The 22365-nt window shown below is 48.3% G+C and overlaps 1 protein-coding gene across 4 annotated transcripts in view; it reads right to left on the bottom strand.

The window, feature by feature from the left end:
* The window catches only part of APLP2 (amyloid beta precursor like protein 2), a 31096-nt gene that overhangs the window by 4942 nt on the left and 3789 nt on the right, over window positions 1–22365 (bottom strand). For 2 of the 4 annotated variants that reach the window (XM_053451582.1, XM_053451583.1), the window contains exons 2-10: window positions 7288–7461; window positions 6866–6995; window positions 5683–5795; window positions 5219–5403; window positions 4659–4879; window positions 3384–3551; window positions 802–932; window positions 639–713; window positions 276–434 (exon numbers count right to left, since the gene is read on the bottom strand). In XM_053451582.1, coding sequence (XP_053307557.1) covers window positions 276–434; window positions 639–713; window positions 802–932; window positions 3384–3551; window positions 4659–4879; window positions 5219–5403; window positions 5683–5795; window positions 6866–6995; window positions 7288–7461 — 1356 coding nt within the window. The remainder of the gene's footprint in view (window positions 1–275; window positions 435–638; window positions 714–801; window positions 933–3383; window positions 3552–4658; window positions 4880–5218; window positions 5404–5682; window positions 5796–6865; window positions 6996–7287; window positions 7462–22365) is intronic. The other 2 variants (XM_053451584.1, XM_053451585.1) reach the window with 1 other exon arrangement.

The following is a 22365-nucleotide window of genomic DNA, read 5'->3' as shown; positions in this document are numbered from 1 at the left end:
AGTGCAATTTCACCCGTTTAGGTTACATGCTGGAAGCCGCTGCTGGCTCCGACAGACGAGACAGAGAGAGAGACAAGTCAGAGACAGAGAGACTTCAGCCCAACCCGACCCGGCAGAGGAGAAAGGGTTAAAACCTGAAGTCCCGGATGGAACGCAAACTTTGGAAAGATACATAAACGCAGTAAGGAAGGCGCTATTTCACGTTGAAAAGTCTATTCAGCTCTCAGAGCAGCCCAAGTCGGCCCTCGGCGGCCACAGAAGTGAGCGGCACTCACGCGAGGCGGGTCGGCCTGCAGCGCCGCCAGGTAATTCTCCAGCGCGACGCGGCGTTTGTCGTTCAGCATGGCCTCGACGCGCTCCAGGTGGGTCTCAACCAGCTGCTGCTTCTCGTGGGCAGTCTCCTTCTCGAGAGCCTTAATAATGGAGTGGAAATGCTGCAGAGACAACGAGACCGGCGGTTATCGGCAGCAAAAGTGTTAGGACTCCATCGGGGGTTAAAACGTCAGCGGGGGGCACAGACGGCCGATCCATACGGCTTTCGTTTCGGTTTTTAAATGTGATTTTATCGAGAACATTTTCACCATCATTTCTGGTCGATTATTACGGGATCCGCCTCCCCCGGCCCAGAAAGTTCTCACCTGCGTGAGCGTCTGTTTCTCAGCCTTTGGCAGGTTCTTGGCCTGAATCTCAGCCTCTTCCCATTCCTTTTTAACCTAGAATGAGAGAGATTACACGATAGAGGCGAGGGTCTCTTCCCGAGTACAGAACAGCAGCGCTTTCGCAGCGAGAGGGGAATCTCACCCGGTCCATGCGGTTCCGGTGGCGAACCTCCAGCTGTTCTTTGGCTTTCTGGAAGCGCGCATGCTCATTGTCATCGGCAGGAGTTTCTAGGTAGACATCCACGTAATCGGCCGGGGCCGGGGTGGCCGGGACTGCGAGAGAAGAAAGGCAATGAAGACCAAGTACATGTGGGGTTTAACGAGATACATCGGACACGCAATAAGAGGGAAAAAAAGCATGATTGAGAAAGTCTTTGAAGCCCAGAGCCGCCGGCCGAAGGCAGTGGCCGGGTCTCCAGCCTGATTCCTGACCGCGCAGGTTCCGCACCTCACGCCGCGCTTTGATGTCTGAGAAGCATTCACTTCGCTTTAATCTTTCAGCTAAAATGTAAAACGAATCCTCGAGCAATCAGAAGTCTGACCCAAAACACATCGAATAAAACGACCGCTTCTGCCCCGGCCGCCATATTCCCTTCCCACCGACTCGCCCGGCACAAGAAGGGGAAACGAGCAACCGGATAGAAGCCAGGGCGACCCCGTTCACCATCTCAGAGGGGCAACAAATCCAGGCATTCGCAGCAAAATACATCTTATCTCTTATTAAAGGAACAGAACGTTTCATCGGGCTGACGCTCTTTATTCAGCACGGATAACTGAATCGCCCAGATCCGCCCCACAGAGCAGATGGTCCTGTTAAGGGGTTTGAATCAGTATTTTGCTGGATCTCTCCGACACATGCAGTAGCGCTGTACAGTTAGATTGTTTTGGGACTAAAGCAAGAGAGGAAAGTGAAATTGTGAAATAAACTGCATGGCATTTAATTCCCCCCCCCCCCCCGCGACATTCTCCTGCTGCGTTATCACTTAATGGAGGAAATACACGGAGGGGCCGACCGTTCCCTTTCTCAGATTTGGCGATTAGCGGACAGGAATAAAACGTGGCGTCCTGGAATGATATCGTTGGAATTACCCCAGCAGAAGCTCATCGCTGGAGTGATAAAGACCCTGGGACTTTAGTTGCGCTGCTCAATAAACCTACCAAGCCCTGCCTCGTACCGCACCGACAGTCTGCCGGAATTCCGGCACAGCACCCATTACAGGTCACCAGCACCCAGCCTGCCGGAATTCCGGCACATCACCCACCCGCAGGCAGCACCCAGACTGCCGTTGGAGGAAACCCAGTTTATACACTTTTAGGGATTTATCTGGCTCTCGTCGTTTCAAGCCGATAAGGATTTGACAAACGCGATCACGCGACGGAGGCATTTGTGTTTTTCTTACTGTGAAGGACACGTTTTTATAAGATCAGGCGACACCGAGGGCAGAGGGAACGGGTTCCGCCAGAACTTGGCCACTTAAGGGTTAAGCGAAACCACACGGAAGACATAGAGAGGAGAAAGAGTGAAGGAGAGAGAGTGAAGGAGAGCGACGCACAGCGCATCGCAGAGCGGAGGGGGCTTTATTTGGTGTTCAGGTGCCGGCTTCACCAATATGGCGGTTTGTGGCCCAAGCGGCCCACAGGGACCGCAACCAATAGGCGATGCTTCCCGAACATACAAAGCGTCCCGGTCATTTTCAGAGCGAAACCGGGATAGGTTTTTAAAGTCTGCCGGGAATTCTGCAGCCGCTAACCGGAGACCAACGTCCTGCACCGGAAAGAAAGCAAATGTAGCCGATAAACGTCATACAGAAGGAATCTCCGTCCCGATACAACGTATCACCGGAAACAAAAACGCTATTTTCCTAACTTTGGGCAAAACATTAACAGATTGACGGCAAAAATCCCTTTAGGCTCCTCGTGGAGATCGCTGACGCAGGATACCTTTCTTCTACGGATTCAGAACGGGTCATCGAGGAGTTAAACAGAAATGATTATTGTAATAAAACCACACGTTTTGTTAAATGGACACCTTTCACAGCAAACAGGGCTGGTTTAGCGCAGTTAGGAGGCTGGATTTGGGTGAATTCCCCGCGAAGCACATAAAACATGGGGGGAGGGGATCCCAGATTTGGGGGTCGAGACAAGCAAAGGAGCGATCGATGGAAAAGGTTTAGCCAGAAAGACACCGCGCGGAGAACAGACACGGGGAGGAAAAGCCGACAAACTCAGCCGAGACCTCAGCAACGTGAAGCCGGCAAAGACAGAGAATACAAGCGTTAACCCTTTAATCCATGATCCGGAAGCACGGAGGTCTCTAAAAGGTTTGCGAGACCTCCGGTGGGTGAAGCAGCATTTACTTACTCTGGGGTTACATATAAAGAGGATTCTGGTGCAATGTGGGAACTGAGGTGCAGTTACCACGGAAACAAAAGGCGTTTTGTTGCACATTGCATCCTCTGCGTTCGGAAACGTTGTTGCCAGCGTAGTTGTAATGCAGTTTAGTCGGCGTCTATGGCCGTACAGTAACATGGTGCTTCACCCCAGGGGTCTCCTTTGCCTCCCCTGCATACGCAAGAAAGACTCAGCACGATTGGCTGTTAGCATGGCATGAAAAGGGTTAAGCGGACAGGACAAGTAGGCAGCAGCACCCCAATCACGGAGGTGAACACAAGGCGGGCATCTCTCCGGGAAACCGCGAGGAAGACGCCGGACGCTCCAACTTACTCATTATCTTACAAACGGCCATGCAATAATCCTCTGACTCAAAATTGTTCCTGTTGCCGCCGCAGCCGCCGTATATAAACCGGACACACCTTTTCTGGCCAACGTCGAAGTACCATCGCGGCATCATAGCCCGGCACGGGCCGGTCATGGCCTCCTGGGAGCAGACAGCTGTGAGAAGATGGGTTACAAAGAGCCGCAGGTGAGCTAACGGCAAACAGTGAGCGTTATAACCCAAACGACACCAAACAGACCACCGCTGACCGGGACGAGGGGGGCGTGTCTGGGATGCAAATGAATATGCAAATGCAGTCCAGTGACAGGTAAAGCAGGAGCTGAACGCCACCATGAATCGTTTTACCGGCAGATCAGCTCCGTCGGGTTGCCCCGTTTCTTCTGCTGTAAAGACTCAAACCTTAATCAGTCGTCTCGTCTTCGATTCAGGAGCCGTATGTCTATCCCGCGCATGTTTAATCCCCTCACTGTATTACCCTCTACCGCTTCTGCTGGGAGGCTGTTACACTTATCCACCACCCTCTGACTCTAGTTTCAGATTACGGCCTCTCGTAATATTTCTCCCCTCTGAACGTTGTTAGGACTTCTGGGTTGTGCAGGTTAAACAGCGCGTCACGTTTCTATTAGCGAGACCTCAGTATTTGGGGGAAGCCGGTTTATACGAATCTAAATATTCTGTAAACAAATGCCTCTAATTTGATACCCAAAACTACTCGATTAACCCCTCGGCTGGGTTAATAACCGTATACAACGTGACCTGCGAAGACCCTGGAAGATGAGGCTGTGTAATTGGTGGATTCTGGAGTATTTCCTTTCTTTTAATTAACCCATAATTCCCCGTTACACAAAACACAAAGCGGCATCTGAATTTTTCCAAATGTCCGACGGCGGTCCAGCTCATTGCAGTAAATGGAGGTTATTATTATGGGGTACCCTTTTATTTAGGGGAGTCTGTCTTTAAGAAAGCGAGAGACTCTGTCTTATTCAGCTCTGGAGGAAAGCGCTCGGCCGATATGAGATCGCTCTCTGAGCCATTTACAGCCCGCCAGGGCAAGAGAGAATCCCCGATGCCCGAAGCCACCTTGGACTCTATGCCAAGACGTTAGATAAAACTCCAGCAGACCCCAAAAATCAGTCGCCACGGAGATCTCCGCGCTGGGAAGCCGCCCCGCGTGCCGCCGACTCTTTTAGGTATCATGTTGGGGGGGAAAATGAGATTTAGAATTCCTGCTGATCCGGGGAAGCTGCTCCCACCGATCGTACCTTTCACGTCAGAGAGGACATCTTTCCCAGGTACAGGCCTCCCGTTTGTGGCTTCTGTAGTAGGTTCCACCGCGGCCTCCTCGCCGTAGTCATCTTCTTTGTCATAATAATAATCGCGGAACTCAACAAACTCATGATCGTCTTCATCCTCATCTTCATCCTCTTCTTCCTCCTCCGCTGCAGCTGTGAAATCCTCTACATCTGCCTCTGTCGGGAACTCGCTGGGGGCGAAAACATTAAACGGAACAAAAATAACTTTATCAGAGGAGGAAAAAAATCTCGAGAGGTGTCAAGAAAATTGTAGCCATCGTTTACAGAGTATCGCTACCAGTGGGACAGCACCTTAAACGCTCTCTAATCCGCCCGAAACGCGGGTATTCGACAAACCTGCAACGGAACGCTCGCCAATTCTACGTTTGTCTAACAATCACAGATATAACCGAAGTTAGGTTCTCATTAATAGGCGGCTCATAGTGTCCTGCAGAGCTGTAGAGCAGTATAATCACGCCATTTACAAGACATACGACCAAGATCCCACCTGACACACTCCAAACACTAACCTCTTGTACATATCATAGTCATCCTCGTCCTCATCTTCCTCGTCCTCTTCTTCCTCCTTGGACAGAGCCTCGTCGAGGATTTTGGTTTGAGGGCAGCAGACGTATTCGGTGCCGCGGAACTGGTCGACGGCGCACGGCAGCAACATGCCGTAGCTGTGCAAGAGCATGACTTCCGTCATGCAGGCCTGTAACATAACGGCTCAATCACATACCTGGATACAGATGGCGAGGAGGGACCGACGTATAGAAGACCGAAGGAGGGACCGACGTATAGAAGACGGAAGGAAGGGGAGAGACAGCGAGGAAAGTGCCCATTGAGTAGATCATCCCCTATTCTTTCCGCATAAGACTCATCTCGTGGTATGGACTTAAGTCATTCGCGGTGGCTGAAAGCCCACAGGGTTCCGGCCAGATATAAAATGAGTAAGCAGAGACAGGGCGAGCGTTTCGGGCCCCCCGTTTACCTCTTTGGCCACGTTGTGCCAGTATTGGTGGCTCTCGCAGACGTCCATCTTCTCCTTGTGGAAGAATTTGCATCTCTCTGGGACCAGCAACACATCGCTGACGAACTCGCCCACTGCAAACACACAACACTGTTCAGATCGGATGACCCCATATAGCCTTCCTGCCCCATACGAATTACCCCCCACACGTGAACAATCGCCCACCCGTAGCGTCATACACACTTATTCCTTCCCATCACAAGCAGAGAACCTATTGGCATGACATTGTATTTATATAAATCCTCGATTTAAATGCAGAAGACAGTTGCCATTCCTGTATTAGGGGGATAACGTATAGCTGGGGTTTGAAGATAAGTCTGGGCAGCCCAGGATCACGTCTGTCACGCGCAAATTCAATTTAAAATTAACTGCCCCGGCTCTGCCTCTAATGTGCAGAAAAGCATGCCGGCCCTCGGCCCATAAATCATTAACAGACGGGATTTCTGCTACCGATGGCTTTGACCTTGGTGCGCCAATGGGGCCTCTGTTCAAAACCAAGCACATAAATTTGAGAGTATCGGCCCTCGGTGCCAGGCCGATTTATAGCGGCGAGGAGCGTGAATTCCCCGGATCGCGCAGATGACCTCCATCGCTGCGTTTCAATAGAAGGTCAGCTCTGGAGGACATAATTCACGGCCTCCCCGCTGAATCCAAGCCAGACATCTCTGCACCAACAGGGAGGTCGCTGGGAACAAGACGCTCGCGCCTTCGAGATCTTTTGGTCAAAAACTCCCGCGGACGGACGTTTTCGGCTAAAGATTTCCAGCATTAAGGAAAAACATGGCGAAAAGTATTTACAAACCCCAAACAATTCGGCATCCGTATGAACAAATGCAAACCTCAGACGTCTCCTACAAGAGTTACCCAAATAACGCTGCAGGAGCTTGGGGGGTTATTAATTTATGAGAATTACAACAGCCGTATCACAGGAGTGCTGCTCGCTGACAGTTAAAAGCCAAATATCGGTAGGAAACCGATTGAGTCACCACGGCAACCGATAGGACACTCGAACAGGTTACACTTTTTGCACCAACTCCAAAGAGTCTCCGCCGAGCGGGCGCCAAAGTACCAGCTCATAGCGGCCATTCCCTCATCGTGCCCCCCACTCCTTAACGTATCCCAGCGTTACCCAAATGTTACCCACCCAGACACTTGAACGGCACCACGATGTGGGAGTGCCCCTTGCACTGCTTCTTGCCCTTCTTGCACCAGTTGTCGATGCTCACAGGCTGGTTCGCTTCCACCACGTTACTGATCTGGAGTTCTGGATACACCTGCAAGCAAGATATATAAATAAATAGAAGCGGGGCACGGGGGGGGGGGGGCGGAGGTTCCAGCCGGAGCCCACAAAGCGAATCAGCGCAGCTCGTGTTTTACAGGAGTTACGGTTTTGGAAATATGTGGCTTAAGAGTTTGGGACGGGATCACCGCAGAGAAGCCGAGATGCTCGGTAAGATCGGTGAAGTTAGAATATAATATATATAGTATATATAGGATGACCCCGCTGGTAACGTACGATACTTTCTCGGGTGGGGGGGATGGGCAGTCTACGCGAGGGCCACTCACCTCCTTGCAGTACTGAAGAACCTCTTCGTTGGTCCCGAAGCAGCTCTTGGCCCCGGACGGGTCCGGCTCCCACTTTCCAGTCTGAATATTTACATGCATGTTCAGTTTGCCACAAAACATGGCTACTTGCGGCTCAGCCACGGCAAATCCGATGCCGGTATTAGCAGCGAGTGCCTGAAAAACAGGAAATTAACCCAGAATGAAAGGGATGAATAATTACGCATTCATATGATGAATACCGGCCAACCCCAAAGTTTTTAGGGTTATATCCGAGCGACGGGTTACATTAACTTCACCCAATACCCCCCGCTAGGTTCAAGTTGCTGCCGAGTCAGAGTTTTAGACTGCGAGGGCCGGTCACACAAAGACGTACAAATAACGATCGCTCCGTACACCGTGGGGGTAAGAAGAGGATCACCCGACGCTTTACAAGCCCGGCGGCGTCTAATAGAAGTGAAACCCTTTCGATGTTCTTTGGCCCCCGTGGGGTCGCGTCTCTCACACCGCGTTTGGATCGATACTTTCTGTATATCGCACAATGACCTCCGCGAGTCTCTGGGACCAGACCGCCGCTTACATGCCCCCTCTTACCGAGCCGAAGACCCCGAGAGAGCCCCGCGGAGCCCAGAGTCATTAACTTTGGTATTTTTTTTTTTTTGTTTTTTTTTGCCCCAACCGGTGTAAGATTTAAATGCCCCTCCGCGGCTGACCAGGGCAGGTCGCTTTATCATTACGGGACGCCGACGTTCCAGCTCGCCGAGCACGCAGTCCAATCACGTGCCAGCCGCACCGGAGCGATTAATAACCGCCTAATCCCCAGATCACAAAAGGCGGAGTGTTATCCGGCGATCAGAAACGGAACATTCTGGAACGCTCGATGCAGCTGAAACACGGCCAGAAGCCAACCGTGGGATCGGAGCGAAGCCCAATTCACCCCCCGCCTCCCCCAAACAGCTGGACGGCCGGGGATTAAAGGGCAATCCCATCACCATCACCCAAAAAATAATATAAAATATTCAATACAATATTTAATATTTATAGCCTCGAGATCAGCCGCCAAGCAACGTGTAGGCAGATGTACGATGGGTTTCATGAGGGTCTCAGCATGTAGCCGCAGGCAGACTGGCTCTTTACGGCGGCCGCGCTGGGGTATTTGTTTAGTTTGCCGCTTGGCTTTCCACCAACGCACTCAGGACTCGTCTCGTCTTCCAAAACAAACACCGCGGAGCGCAGGGAAGCGGACGGCATTATCGGAAGCGAGAGGCGCCGGCGCGCGCGTCCGGGGCTCTCATTGAAGCGAACAATGGAGTGTAGACATAGTGTGGAGAACAAAACAAAAAGGAGAGGCGAGCGCGCTCGGTCTGTTAATCCCCCGGGCTATGAAAGGGCGGGTTACTCCATTCACACCTCATCATTTATTTACGCAGCACCAGCATCTTCTGTGGCGCTGTACAAACAGCAACACAAAAATAAATAAAATTCAATATTTACAGAGAGCGACCCTCGGAGAGACGCAGGCAGGCTCTGGACATAAAAGTTTTTTCCGGGGAAGAAAAGGGGAAAAAAACCAATGGGGAGCAATTGGGGGGGGGGCGTAAAATCTGTGATCTGTTGCACACCTGTTGATTCGGATAGCATGCGTAGAACATACCTAAATACACAACACACACGAAACACGCGATACAGCGTGTGCCAGGCCTAATCCAAACCCCAAGCACCGGGAAACCTTTCAGCTCCACGTCTGACGGCACAGAAAGGCTTTCTCCGTCCTCCGGAAAGCGATAAAGAGAACGAAATACTCAGCCGCAAAAATGTACCCTCAAAGAATTCGAGATACCCCATCCTAGGGCTGATCAAATATTTTTTTCCTGATTTTTTTTGGAAGCAAACCTTACAGGAAGTGCCAGAGAATCCTTCCTGTTCAGATACAGGAAGTGACATCACTGCCCAGCGCCAACTCAGGATGTAGAGCACAAGCATGTGACAGACAGGATCCACAGCGGGGTCCTGGTGTCCTTTGGGGAAAATTGCAAAAAAAAAAGCACCGTTACAGGACATCGATGGGTTATTTGCACCGGAGTCTGCTTGGGTATTCAGACAAAGTCTTTATCTCATTAGCCTTTCTGCACGCGGTTTTCTAAGATAACCTTGTCACAGCATCGGGACGCGCAGATCGAAGGCAATCATCATGCAGGCGAAGCGATCGGGTCCGATTCCTCCCGCAGCTCCCAACTCCAGCGGAATCAGAAACTGAGAGCCGGTACAGTCTGTCCGCAGCTCAAACCCCCCAAAAAAGGGCCACATCGTAACTTATTCTGCCCCCGAGCCGTCTTGGCACCCCTACGTGTTTTCTATCGACCTCTTCTAATTGGGTATCCAGAACCGACCTTGTGAGAAGCGAGACATCTCTCCAGAGACTGAAGAGACTGCACACGGAGGGACAGAGCCCATTACAGAGATCAGAAGATGGAAGGAAGCGGAGTGGAATCCAACGGATACGAGCAGCTGGCAGAACGCGCTCCTCGCGGGACCCCGTAAACTGGATTAATGCAATCTCGTTAGCAGATTACAGACCAAAGACCCTTCCGGAGGGAACAGAAGAGCCGATTCGCTCAACGGCTCCATCGCCAGTCCCGGGACACGGTGAGAAGTAGAATGGGAGGTAATGAGGTCACCAACACGCAAGCCCAGCAAGGAGTTACCGCCGAGCGCTATTCGGGTTCTGATCCTTTTTGGGATAAGGACCCCAAGCGTCGGACTGGATGCTCTGCACACTTTGGGATCCTCGCTAAACGCTTGGAGGAGGTTCAGACGTATAATGGATCTCTGAGATCCGGGCTTCACCGGCCTTTCACACCATTTTACAGAAGAAACACCGATTATGGATTAATCACCACCATGAACACAAAAAAAAGTGTCCCGGCGCGACTGCAACCAATACGAGAGCGTGAAAAAGAAAATAAAAAAGGTAAATCCCAGGCCGTAGAAGTCCCACCACCTCCGTAAAATAATTATATTAAAACCAAACAGGGAGAATTTAACAAAAAGCTAAATCTTGATTGTAAGTCAAACTAGATAACAAAAAAAAACATTTGTCAAGAGGATGAAAGCTATGATGTCATAGTCCGGATACCCTCCTATCCTGAAATAACATCACTTCTCCAATATGGAGCACATTCTCCAGAGCCAAGTTTTAATTTAAAGTTTCACATCCACGGCGTGGTCCCCTGACAGCGGCGGCTCTTCACGCGCACCGGAAGCCCCGACTGCCCAAATCGCTAAAGCATTTCCGTTTGCCTCTGAATACGGAACACGGAGACCTGAATAACCGCGCATTACCGGAGAAAGCAAATCACAACAAACCCAATGAACTGCCGGCCAGCGTTTGCTTAGAACGGATACGATTCCGACTGAATCCAAAGCCGCCGGGAAGGCCCGCTGCTGCGCAGACTCTGTACACGGTGCGGATACGGTACACGGGCTCAAGGAAAAGCCACACTACATCTTCAAAGCTATGGCAATATTTAGGGAGACCTGCCCCGTGGGCAGATATGTGCATCGATCAGGTGGCAATTAGCATGTTAGGAGTAGACCCTCATGAGTCTTGCAGTACGGACGAAGCACGGGTCTGGCTGCACATACGTGTACATTCCATGGCATCAAACGGTTAATGCAGCTGCTATAATACCACGGGCCGGGGTATTCCAGCAGATTTCACGCTCCTATCACAGAACATCCGATCCGCATTCCTGCTCTGGAGTCTGGCCGTATCCGCCGCATGCCGTTATTAGGGGTGCGATACACGTTACCGTATTCTCTCCGTCCTGCGCGGCTTTGGCTCGGGTGATGAGAAGTCCTAGCAGGTGGGGGGGGGGGCTCTTCCTTAATTGATTTGCCAAGGCTGGCATAAAACGCTCACAAATCTCCCTTCGAGGCTCGTCGGAAAATTTCATTAACAAAACGAGCGTTCAATTTCCCCGAGCCAGGAGCTGCGCACTCGATGCGGAAACCTAATCACCTCAGCAAAAATATTCCCCCTCTACGGGACGGAGAAACAATTCAGAAATTCCATCACGTTGATAAGATCCGCCTACGGCCCACTTATTAAATACCCCGCTACATGCCACCAAAGCAGGGCAATTCTCTCTCCATAACGCAGGTCAATACGGCCAGGTGTTACGGTTCCTTAAATCTGATTGGTGAAAATACCACGGAGGGGGCAACAATACCATTCATGCCGACTGCCCCAGGTACTGTTCTTCAGGAGCTCTGACATCAACAGAAATTTATCCCGACCCGGGAACCGGTCCGTGTCGATTGACCCGATATCTCGGTCAGACAGTGGGAAGGAATCTCGGACAGCGGCACCAGTTTATAGTTGGAATTGCGATCTATATTTTTGTGCTGCGTCATTGAAACGCTTCTATGCTATGTTACAAAGTCTGTCCCGTCCAACGCATTGGAGTAACGCAGAGGAGTTTATTAGTGAGCCGGTCCAGGTAATGGAGATCTATAAGATATTTCACCGAGCTACATAAAAAAGTTAGAGAAAAGAAACACCCGCCGGACCGCGTGGCGACCATGTTTTACAGGCTGACCTCTCCCAAGAGAAGAAGAAAGTTCTAATGGAATGAATGCGGGGGAAACGCAGAGCATCTCTACAAGCGATAGAGAGACTGCCTGCGCTCTAATGCTGGAGATCGGTGGAGAGGGTCCCAGGTGTCTAACGCGACGGCTCCGAGAAACGCTCTCAGTTAATTGAAGAGGCTTTTTTCTAGAGCTTTCATTCACTCGCATCTGCGGCTAGTTACATATTGTTGTATTACTCATCGTGGCGGCAGATGGGATAACCTGGCTGCGGGCTGATGGATTCTGTTAAAAAAAATTAAAAAAAGCTTATTTTATCATTGGCTGCAAGAGGAACGACATTAATTCTCGCTGTTTTGGTTCATTTTGCGATTATTGAAGTCTTTCATCTTCATCATCTAGCTGATCACAGACACTTGGCTACCAACAGCTTCCATCCACCCCAAGCCAGTCCATTACTCTCCGAAACCGGAAACAATCTGACCGCCAGCTCTCCTCCCCGTCCATGATACTCGATAATATGAAGAACGCTGGAATTTCTGAGCATCCCAGGGGCGTCTGCCGGGAGACTCCGAAGCGTTTCGTTCCCATGACAAAGCATAAAAATACAGATGGGGACATTGGGATGGAACCTCGCGTTTCGTTATTCTCGGTTTAATAGATTGGCGCATTATGATGTAAGACAGGCGCTGAAATCCATCACGCGGTGCGGCAGGCGGCTCTGGGAACGCACAGCGGCTGCTCCGCTCGGTGACTTCATAATTTTAATTCTCATAATGGGCTTTTTTTTTGCTGCATTGCTTGCCTGTTACAGAAAAGGTACAAGGCTCTTTGTTACTGAAAGGACTATGACATCATCCCACTTTATAGTCACGTCTTGTATCTTCCAATCAATCTCCTGAATTATTTGCGATCTGTCTGGCCTGCTAATGCGGTCGTTACTTTTACCGGTGAAGTCACCGTCAGCAACTAAAGACACAGTTTGGATGAACAGAGAAGCCACCGCCTGTCCGCGCCTTCTTCATTTCACCCCAAGTAGCCTTTTACAAAAGCTCATAAACACCTCCTTCCCGAATTCCGGGGGCATTTTTCTGCCCCATTCAGCAGATCTCATGACTTTGTGACTTTTTCCAACTTAAATGACTATGTAATCAGTCACAGCCAGGTTTTCAGCTCTGATATTTTGTATCAAATTTTCTTCCTCGTGAATAAAAGAGGATTCCACGAGACTTAAAGACCGTTTATTATTATCTGGAAACAATCGGCTCTAGATTTTTGTTTAATAAAATGTCCTAATACCTCGGAATATGCCGAGTATATAACGCCTGGGAGGAGATAACACCGAGACTTATCTATTCACTTATATAGCACTGGCATGTTCCGCAGCGATGTACAATGTATGGAATATTAAAATAAATAAAAAGGGGCTGATTTAATGATATTCTGGAGTCTGTCACAGATTACAGATAAAACCAAAAAAATACAACGTAAAATATGTAGGGAATTTCCCAATTCTCCCCATTTTCATAAAGCTCGAGCCATTAGACAGCCCAGCGTGTATAATTTGCTGGACGCAGGGGTCTGCCAGCCATTAAACATGCGCGCATATGGCTTCATGGCAGACAGATCGTTCCAAGCACTTCGGATAAGTCACGTGAAACGAGGAGAGCAAGTCTGAGAAATATTAGACAGGGAGGAGAGGGAAAATGAACACCCGTCGTAGAAGCGAGAGCGTACGCCACTCTCCTCTCGCTCGCCGCATTTTGTGCTTCTCCTCCACAAATCCATATTCTAAGCTTTCAGGAGTTGGAGGAACTTCATTTCTAGAACGCAGAAGATCCCAGAAGCAAACATGGAGGCCAAGTTGTACAATTCTGCTTCACCAAAGCCACGCCACGAATCACAGCACTGGATAACCACAAGTTCTGCGCAACAGAGCTGGAGCGCCCTTCAATCATCACAGAAATGTTTAAGATTAACGTCCGCAGAGGAGTCCGAGATCCGCCCCCCCCCGCGCTACACGGGCCATGCCGAGCTTCCTTCTACCTCCATCGCGGATCCACGCTGCCCCATAGAGGGGCAAACTTTTACGGTAGCCCAGCACCTGCAGCGCCTCACAGCAATCACAGGGGATTTTTAAGCTTGAAGGAGCATTTTTAATTAAGTGAGGCCATTCTCTGAGAAAACTTAATTAGTTCAGTAATTAGGCTCCAATAAAAACCGGTCTCTGCGCTCTGGGAGTTTTAAATCTCGTGTAAGCCGCATTACCCATCCACTGAGAAGTAATCGTCCTTGCAAATTCCATTCAGCGGGTGTTGGAAAGATTCTGCGGAGCCAGGAAATTTAACACCTCGGCAAAGAGCTAACACTCCATACACCGCTGGGGATACTTCGCTGCAACGAACACGAGAGGGTTTAAAGAAACGCAGAACCCGCCGGCAGATCGGCCCCATCCGGCCCCCCCGTCTAGTTGCCCATTTCTCCTGCTCCTCTCATCCTCCTCGGGAAATTCCTCTCTCCGTATATTTCAAGGCACCTAAACTCCCTTTTATGAAGTGACATCGCGTCAGACAACCTTTACTGCCTGGGGTGTAATCAATTTAACGACCCCTTAATAAATCACTCTATAAAACCAGTCACAATAGCTGCGATACTGAAGTTCTAACCCCCATCAGAAAACAGTAGGTAATTGTGTGACAAAAAAGTCTCTGGGTGATTAAGACCAAGTAATTCTATTTTTCCCCACACAGTAAGTTAATGGCCAACAAGCAAACGCCTGGATAGATTTTATTATGAAAACTGGAAAGGTAAACCAAAAAGTTTAATCCGATACAAAGTATAAAATACGCTGCTGGATGTTTCCTTTTAAAGATCACTAAACAAACCTTCAAATACAGGTGTTTTGGAGAGAAACGCTACAATGTTCCAAGTCGCCAACACAACGAAAGCGTTAGGACTTCCAACTTCGTCAGGCTGTCTCTAAACGCGACGCAGCGGGGACTCCAGAGCAGCAGCGCAGCGCCGAGTATTTAAATGGTCTGAGGCGCCCCACGGCTGCACCGGGTTCCTTCAAACACAGAACAAAAAAAGACGTCAGGAATGAACAGCCCCCCGCGGCGAGAGGCTGCATATAACCTCCGCTGGGGGCTCCGGGCCCGGCAGCCGCAAAGGCTTTTCATTTTAACCCTTTAATGTGATCACGGTTTATGTCGCAGAGCAACCCGTCGTCCCATTTCTATCAACCTGGTGCAAACCCCCAAATAAAACTCATGGTTTTTACGTCAAATGCGTCGGGAGGAGAATCTTCGTTGGCTTTTTAATTCTATCAATAAAGAGCAGCGCGTTTAGAACGTCGGCCTGAATTTTACAGCCCGCCGAACGCTAAAATGACCAAATAACCCGAAAGTCTTAAAAGAGGTAATAAACAAACGTACCGTTCAGCAATTCAATCCGAATGCGAAAGACTGGTTTCCATAGTAACCTTAAATAAGGAACGGAGAGAGCTGAGAAGACCCCCCACACACACACACAAAAAAAAAAATAGTGTCAGAGAAACTGGTAACATTATTGGGGTAAATTCCAAGGAATTACATAAAACTGATAAATTCCATTTATCACAATGCCATAAAATAGGTAAAGGACACAAATTAGCTCAGGCTGGCCAATGACAGAGTGTTCGGGAAATACTTCGCACTTGGGTGTGATTTCCACCCCCATTCAAGCAGCCGGGTAAATTACCGCCACCGATGGACTGCAGGGAGATTCACGAAACGCAAATCAAAGCGGCCCCCGCTGTTCCAGGAAAGATCGGCCGCCGCAATCAATGGTCGTTATCGAGAGATCCTGCGACTCTTACCCCACGGATAAACAAGCAGGAAAATTAACCCCTCAAAAGCCGGGGCTGCAAACAGCTGATACCAATACTAATAACCCTTAAACTCCCTCTCCTCATGAAAACCAGACTAAAAAAAAATAATTATTTGAAAAGCAGCCAAGTGTCCCACAGAAAAAAAAAAATTAAAAAATTACTTAAAAGCATCATAAACACTTTCACGGCGACAAGAAAGCAGATCTTCAATAACCCAGACTAACTGCAGAAGGGATTATAGACAAAAAAAAACCCACCAAGCAGAACAGTTGGGCGCTATTTATATTATAAACTAAAGTCAATAAAATGTTGGGTTTTTATTTTTCTGAAAACACAGGATTTAAGAGGAAAACGTGGACGCCCGCGTCATTAAACCGCGGTGGGGAGCGTCTGATACATGGGATCGGCGTTAAGAAGCCACTCAAACTCTAACAAGTGGCTGCTCCGCTTACTATCTGGTTACCGATAGCAACAAGGCAGCCCGGGAATGTGAGAAATGCGCTCCTGCCCCACCGTACAAACCAGCACCTATCTGTGCAACACCATAAAAGCCTCATTATACCTGCCAAGTGTCCCTGTTTAGTCTGGCCAGTCCCTCTTTGGCTGCCAAATCCCCAATGCCCCTCTTTTCTAGGAGTCAGAATGTTTGCTGGGTATGAGGGGATCGCAGGGTTCTACAGCCCTAAAAACCCCGATAATGTGTATAGAAACAGCTTTATAAATTAAACGGGGTAAATAAACCCCATTCTTCTAATAAATGCACCAGTTATGGAATGGCGGCGTTTAATCTTTTGCTCATAGAAAGCACGTGATGATCGGGGGTGACCCTCGTTACAGATCTTACATCACTTCCCCTTTTAAATGCTAAAAATGAACACAAATGTAAAGGGAAAGTTTCCAGCACAAACTGCCACCCTCCGCCGCCCAAAGGGTTAACGTGCAATAAACCTTCAGACGCGTAAATCGTGAATTACCCACAGAGCGTTAGCAATACGAAAAGCTTTATTTTAAAGAATAAAGACGATAAGCGTAAAACGGGATGCTTTCCACTTCAAAAACAATGATTTTCCTCCGAAGCGTACAGAAGACCAACAAAAAGAAAGACGATGAAGACGACGGGGCTCATTAAGGATCCGGCCGCTGAAGGAGTCCTCGGATATTATAATGGGGGTCGGGGGGGGGGTTCTCTTCATTCTTTATATTTTAGTATGAATGACAAATTATCCCAAAGAAAAACTCTTTTGCCGAGCGAGAGGCCGTTTAATTAGCTTTTTCGTTTTAAAGTGAAGAATCCGTCTGAAAAGATTTCATTAATTACCAAACGAATGGCTTCGACGTCATTAACCAGAAAGACAGCGCATTATACCGAGAAACTTTTATTCTACCCGCGCGGGAAGGGCTGTTAAGATAAAAGCATCGGATCCGTCAAACCAGCACGGGGAGCAGAGATCTCGACTCCGATCATGGGGTAAAATGGCCAATAAGCAGCCGTGGCTTCCTAAGACACTTTGTACCCTATTGCAGGGCATTTGCATAACTGAGTGGGGCATTTATAAGAATAATGGGGTTTGTTTACCCAGTTTAATTTATAAAGCCGTTCCCTGCTGTTTCTGTACACATTATCGGGGCTTTTAGGGCTGTAGAACCCTGCGATACCCTCATACCCAGCAAACATTCCGACCGAGAAAAGAGGGGCATCAGGGGAATCCGAAAAATAGTGAAAACAGCAAAAAGCAGGCAATTCCTCACACAATGTAGATCAAATCTGACATTCAAAATAAAAAAAAAAAAAAAAAAAAGGGAACATTGACGAGGAGGAGAGTTTTAATTCTGAAACTAGATCTTGAGAACCGGCCGAGTGATGATTTTGGCGAAGAAAAAGAAAATAAAAAAAAAAAAAAAAAAAAAAGGAAAAAGTCTTTTATCTTTTGTGTGCTTTTTAAAATCAAAGTGAGGAGCTCCCTGTTGTCGGAGCTGGAATTTAGGTCACCCACCGACGGATTACAGAGACTTTGACAACGCAGACACACAGACATGCGCAATCAATCACACAGACACACACACACACACACACAAACAGGCAGGAGTTTCATTCTCACCCGTTTGTGGTTGCGTGGTATCACTTTCTACTAATAGACGTTACACTTTATGCAAATTACAGAGCCATTAACCCTTTGGCGCAAGGCGATCAAAGCTACATGTCTGTCCAGGCGCAGGCATTTGATAGAAATATTCCTGCCGGAGATCAGAGAAAGAAGAAACCCTGATATTTGTCACTGGCACCCAGCGATACGCGGAGTTACGTTGGTCACAAAAAGCCATTAAGACAGATGAGGCTACAATGTTTCCAGCACCGCTTCTGATACAGGGATCACCTCTAGACGGCCCGGCAGGCATATCATGAATTCCCCCCCCCCCCCCCATTTTTAATCCGTGCAGAATTATTTGCACCGCCGTGCATCACCCCCCCCCAAATCCTCCTGCAGTACCCCCGTCTAATAGCCAATTGCTCATTACTCTTAACCCTTCGTCCATTCTGTGTTTCGTGACCCGTTGGCGGCTGAAGTGCTGGCCCACCCAATACTCAGTTACCACCGCCTGCCCTCCACGCGCCCCCCGCGGGACCTTTGTTACCACGCACGGTGCAGATCCGCTCTAACCCCATAAACATGGCCGCCAGACGCAGTCACCATGAAAACCAATTTAAATCTTTGGGTCCAAGAAACACGGTCCAAGAGGACTGTCGGGGGGGGGGGGAATCCAGGTGTTAACAATTGGCTCCATTTCCTACACTGAAAGTATTATATCCAATTCCTGAAATAGCAACCGTCCCTCCCCGAGCCTTTAATAACAGGGATCACAGCTGCGACAGCAGCAGCAAAAATCTTTTTTTGTAATTCGGGAAAAATAAAGAGAAATCACGGCCTCTGAAGACGTCCCGGTAACGACATAAACCGTTGCCCTCCTTATACACAGCCTTAAGGACGTCCTCGTTCCCTGGTGCCGACGAACTGTCGCTGGCAACGTTAAAAGTCACACAAAGCCCAGAGGATTCCGGGAAGCTCGGCAGATACCGGTTCCACAAACGTTACTCTAAAAAGGACTATTAACAAAAAAAAAAAGTAGGTTAGCGCAGGAAGACTCTTCCAAGCGGCTCGTATTGTTCGGATCCCCGGAGTAACACGAGGTCAGAGCGACAGCTCAGCTACCGACAGACCAGGGAACAGAAACAGCTTTGTTTTCCTGGACTTGCATAACCCCAACTTTGGTCTTCAAATAACAAAGGTTGGTCCAAAAAAAAAAAAAATAAATAAAGTATATATTTTCCCTTTAAAGATGGTGGTCCCTGTACGCTTATCCTGGGGAAAGAGACAGCAAACCACAATAACCACTGCCGAAGACGCCGACAAGCGCTGGAGCCCAGATTCATTCCCTTTGAACTGGAATTTTAATGGATCGTTCTGAAGACGATAACCATCCTTAGCGCTGCCCCATATCTGGGTGAGAAGAATACAGAGATCTCCAGCGCGCCAGTTAGAGATTATGCCCCACGTCACCACCTACAAGTCACGCCATTTAACTGGCTCCGCGATCAGGAAAGTCACCATTTAGTTTAAGGAAGGGTTATTTGATACTTAAATTACAAACCCTTCAAAGTTGGTAGAAAATGCAATTATCGGATTTTATCTATTATCCTTACCCACAATAAAGCTCAACCCAACAGACCACGGCCTCCTTCATAACTCCTACCGGCCGACTTCTGATTTCCACCAACACATGAAATATTTAGAGGCCAAATCAATAAACCCCAGCGTCGTGAAACGTGTGACCTGCCATGCGGGGCTTTCTTCACGACTCTCATTAATGATGCAGAAGATGTGAAATGATCAACGATCTGGAAGATTCATGGATTAAATCTGAGGAAGCCACGGGTTACGGGAAACGGCTCCATCTCCTTAAAAGCTTTCTTTGAACTCACGAAGACAACTCGGCGATCCCGCATCTGTCGAGGGCGGCTCGTGGCACGGAAAGGCAACAAGAAGGGGGCAAATTATCAGAGCCGACGGACCAGATCAGTCATTCAGAGGATCAGAAAGAACTTACAACGATCTGAACCATCAGAATAAGAAATCAACTCGCTGAAGCATTCCAATAATCAATCTGGGGATCTATTACCATAAAGCCTTCGTCTTGCTATGGAAGGTTACAATAGATAAGAAAGCCCTTCATAGAACACTAACAGGTATGCAGCGAGGACGATACTTTAAAGCAAATTAAACAGGAGGAAATCCGCAATATTTAAATTTTATTAGAAATTCAAAAATCATTGATATCTCCACCAGGTTTAGCTTGAAGGATCGGTCCTACCGGAAACAATCCATGTCTGCAGTCAGCGCGGAAGTCCTCCGGGTCCCAGACAGATTCTAAACTGGAACCAAATACTGAAAGGGCTTCAGGTGCACCAAGGAAGCCCCACCAAGCAGGGTCATAAAACTCGCTGTAACAGACTCTGCCGGCAGATCGGCCCCTGCCTCTCTTGCTGTAAAGACTCAAACCTTAATCAGTCGTTGGTCTCGTCTTAGATTCAGGAGCCGTATGTCTACCCCATGCGTGTTTAATACCCCCACTGAATTACCCTCTACCACTTCCGCTGGGAGGCACACCCTGTAGATGCCCCAATAAGGTGTAATTTAGAAGAGACGTTTCCCTAATCCTTATTCCTAATCGAGTCAAATATGAGTTTAGGCAAATTCTTCTTTGCTCGGTCGATGCAAATGAATTCTCTCTTCTGGCGCAGATACATTCATTGCAGTCATTCCTTTTTGTTTAAAGCCGATTGACTTTCCAGCCTAAAATCAAGGAGTTACCTCTGTGCGAGCCTCACCATAAACTAAGAGCAGAGATCGGTATAGTTTTGGCCCAATACACGACCCGGGGAACCTACACATCGAGAAGCAGTAAAGGAATGAAAGTCACTCCGAGAATTCCGGACCAGTCTGCTGCCAAAGAGCTTTCACCTAGAAATGGAAAGGGGGTCGCAGGTTTAACGGGGGTCACCGGCCATCTTGCAGGAAATAACTTCCAATCAGTTTTTCCAGAGGAAAAGATTCTCTCGAGCTCACTAAGGGCCAACAATAAAATCTAAGGCTTTTTCAGTAATTGCCCCAAAACGGCAGCAAGAAGCACGAGAAATAGAACTCCGAATATTAATTACTGTTAGAAAAATATCACGCCCGTCACCCAGCTGGCAACCGCGCCGCGTTTAAAAGGTTTATTAGATGTCTGAACGCTAAAAGCTCAAACGCACACAACACTATAATTCACACAAACACCATTCCCGGAAGTTACTTTATTTATAATCAGCAATGTGATTGGGAAAAAGTCGGAGTCGTAATTCATGTACTTTTAAGGGACCCCCCACATTCCCTCACGCGCTCCCAACACAACAATCTCTCTCTCTCTCAACCTGGTGGATTTTTATTTTTTAAAGAGGACAAATACGTGAAGTTTGGGACTTTACAACTTTGCTCACAAACAACGGCTGCTATAACTACAAAAACTCTGCCCCGCTCAGCCTGTTCTTCATAACACGGAAACAAAAAGCCAAAAAAAAAAACCTGATGCAGCCGCGGGCTCCGGCCGGACAGAACGGGGGAGTTTCGGCTCCGGGCGATGCGTGAAAAGAATCGCTTACCAAGCTTTTTTCCTCTGGAAGTTTGAGGATCGGAAAGATAAACAGACAGCGGGGACTGGGCTTTGACCCGCGGTCACAAAGCCAAAAATAAAAGTCTCACCCTATTGTTAAGCCGGTGAGTTGTAATTTGCGAAGCTCGTGGGCACAAAGCCAGCTAAATTATGGCGCACGGGCGGACCGGCTCTTCACTTTTATCCATCATTTTATACGCCGCAGATAAAGCCGGAGATATACGTCTGTATAACAAAAAAATGTAATTTGCCACATTTGAAAAATGGAAACTTCCAGAAATATAATTGGAAAAGCCGATAAAATGTAAAATATTAGAAGCAGAAAAGAATGATTATATAACACCGCTTAAAGAATTAATCCCAAAGCCGCGATCGGAATATCGTGCAGAAAGTAATAAAAATAAAATCCAATTTAATAGACCGCAGCCAATGGGAGAGAAGCCGAGCAGATACCCCATCTCTGATTGGCTGTTGAGGGTTAAGGAAGATTGCCAAGATGGGTAAACCGGTTTTTAACCTGAAAACAGTCAGAAAATGCAAACTGGAACCAGCAGCGTCCTAGAAACGCCACGTCCGTTACCATATACGGGAATAAATCGGGACGGAAAAAGCAGCAGAAAACATAGAACTGAATGAAATTGAAATGTTTCGGGTTGGCACGCTTTCCCCGCTCGCCTCCCGCTACATCGAATTCTTATCTTTGTGCACTAAAGTGTAAAATCATGTCCAGTAAAGCAGCGAGCAGAAGAATACGGAGAGGAAGGAGTCTCGCGGGCTGCAAACATTCCGTCATTGTCCTTGTTAATGTTTAACAGGTATCAACCCGCATGACTTAACAGCGGAAGAGAAAGGCGATACGGCTCCATCTGAAACAAACAAAAGACACGCAACACCTTCACCGAAACGCATGGCCTGAC

Source organism: Spea bombifrons, chromosome 12 (genome assembly GCF_027358695.1).
Source record: "Spea bombifrons isolate aSpeBom1 chromosome 12, aSpeBom1.2.pri, whole genome shotgun sequence".
Lineage (NCBI taxonomy): Eukaryota > Metazoa > Chordata > Amphibia > Anura > Pelobatidae > Spea > Spea bombifrons.
The sequence above is the reverse complement of the archived record's forward strand: the minus strand, read 5'-3'. Positions and strand labels throughout refer to the sequence as shown.